General features: G+C 51.2%; 1 protein-coding gene across 2 annotated transcripts in view; it reads right to left on the bottom strand.

Annotated features, from left to right (window-relative positions):
- Daam2 (dishevelled associated activator of morphogenesis 2) overlaps positions 1-999 on the bottom strand; it is a 119,128-nt gene that overhangs the window by 10,440 nt on the left and 107,689 nt on the right. For both annotated transcript variants that reach the window (XM_028766576.1, XM_028766577.1), the window contains exon 21: positions 622-729. In XM_028766576.1, coding sequence (XP_028622409.1) covers positions 622-729 — 108 coding nt within the window. The remainder of the gene's footprint in view (positions 1-621; positions 730-999) is intronic.

The following is a 999-nucleotide window of genomic DNA, read 5'->3' as shown; positions in this document are numbered from 1 at the left end:
TGTGTTTTGCCTAGGTCTGTGCACCACATGTCTTTCTGGTGCCTGAGGAGGCCAGAAGAGGGCATTAGATCCCCTGGAACTAAAACTGTTGATGGTTTTAAGCCATCATGTGAATGGTGGGGATTGAACTTGGGACCTCTAGAAGAGCAGCCAGTGCACTTAACCTCTGAGCCACCTGTCCAGCATCCAGATGAGCATTATTTTAATTCTGGGTCAGCCTCCTCTGCCTGTTAGAGTTATAGCCACCACCCCCTTTCCAGGTCACTTAGCCAGTGTGCTCCATGACTGGCCCACTCCCTCATGCCCACCATGGGATAACCAGAGAGGGCGTCCTGTGCTGCCTCCCTGGTAGGCTTAAGTTCCATTTACCTTCAGTGCAATCATCCCAGTTGATGCCTCTGTTAACAGCAGTCTTTCTGCGCATGGCTTATGTCTCCATTCTTTTGATTTTTCAAAAATCACCTCTTAGATACGGTAATTTGCACCCCAGAGAGCAAACCATCTCTGACTGCTTCTCCTAAAAGCATACCCTAAGACACTGCCCATTCTTAGTGTCCCCTCAGATGGGAAGCCAGCCAGTGTGGTCACGGTGGTGAAGGAAGGGTTGAAGAGACTGCTTACTTGACTTTGGCAGCTTCCGATAGGTGCAGCAGCTCTGAGGGCATGTTCAGGATATCCGGAAAGTGCTTCTCCAGGATCATGATCAGATAATGAAGCAGAGAGATGTTCCTGTGGGTGACAGTTGTGTCATGGGCCAGGAGAGTGGAGAGGGCTGAGGAACCAGAGGGAGTGTGAAGAAAAGCAAAAGCAAGGACTGGGCCAGAGAGAGAGGTGGAGTGGTGGCTGAGAGGGCTTCCTGCTCTTCCAGAGGACCTGAGTTTGGTTCTGAGCACTCACAAATGCCAATAACTCCAGTGCCAGGGCATCCAATACCCTCCGCTGCCCCCACAGACAACTGCACACACACACACACACACACACACACACACACACACACAC

This window comes from Grammomys surdaster, unplaced genomic scaffold (genome assembly GCF_004785775.1).
Source record: "Grammomys surdaster isolate TR1022 unplaced genomic scaffold, NIH_TR_1.0 169, whole genome shotgun sequence".
Lineage (NCBI taxonomy): Eukaryota > Metazoa > Chordata > Mammalia > Rodentia > Muridae > Grammomys > Grammomys surdaster.
The sequence above is the reverse complement of the archived record's forward strand: the minus strand, read 5'-3'. Positions and strand labels throughout refer to the sequence as shown.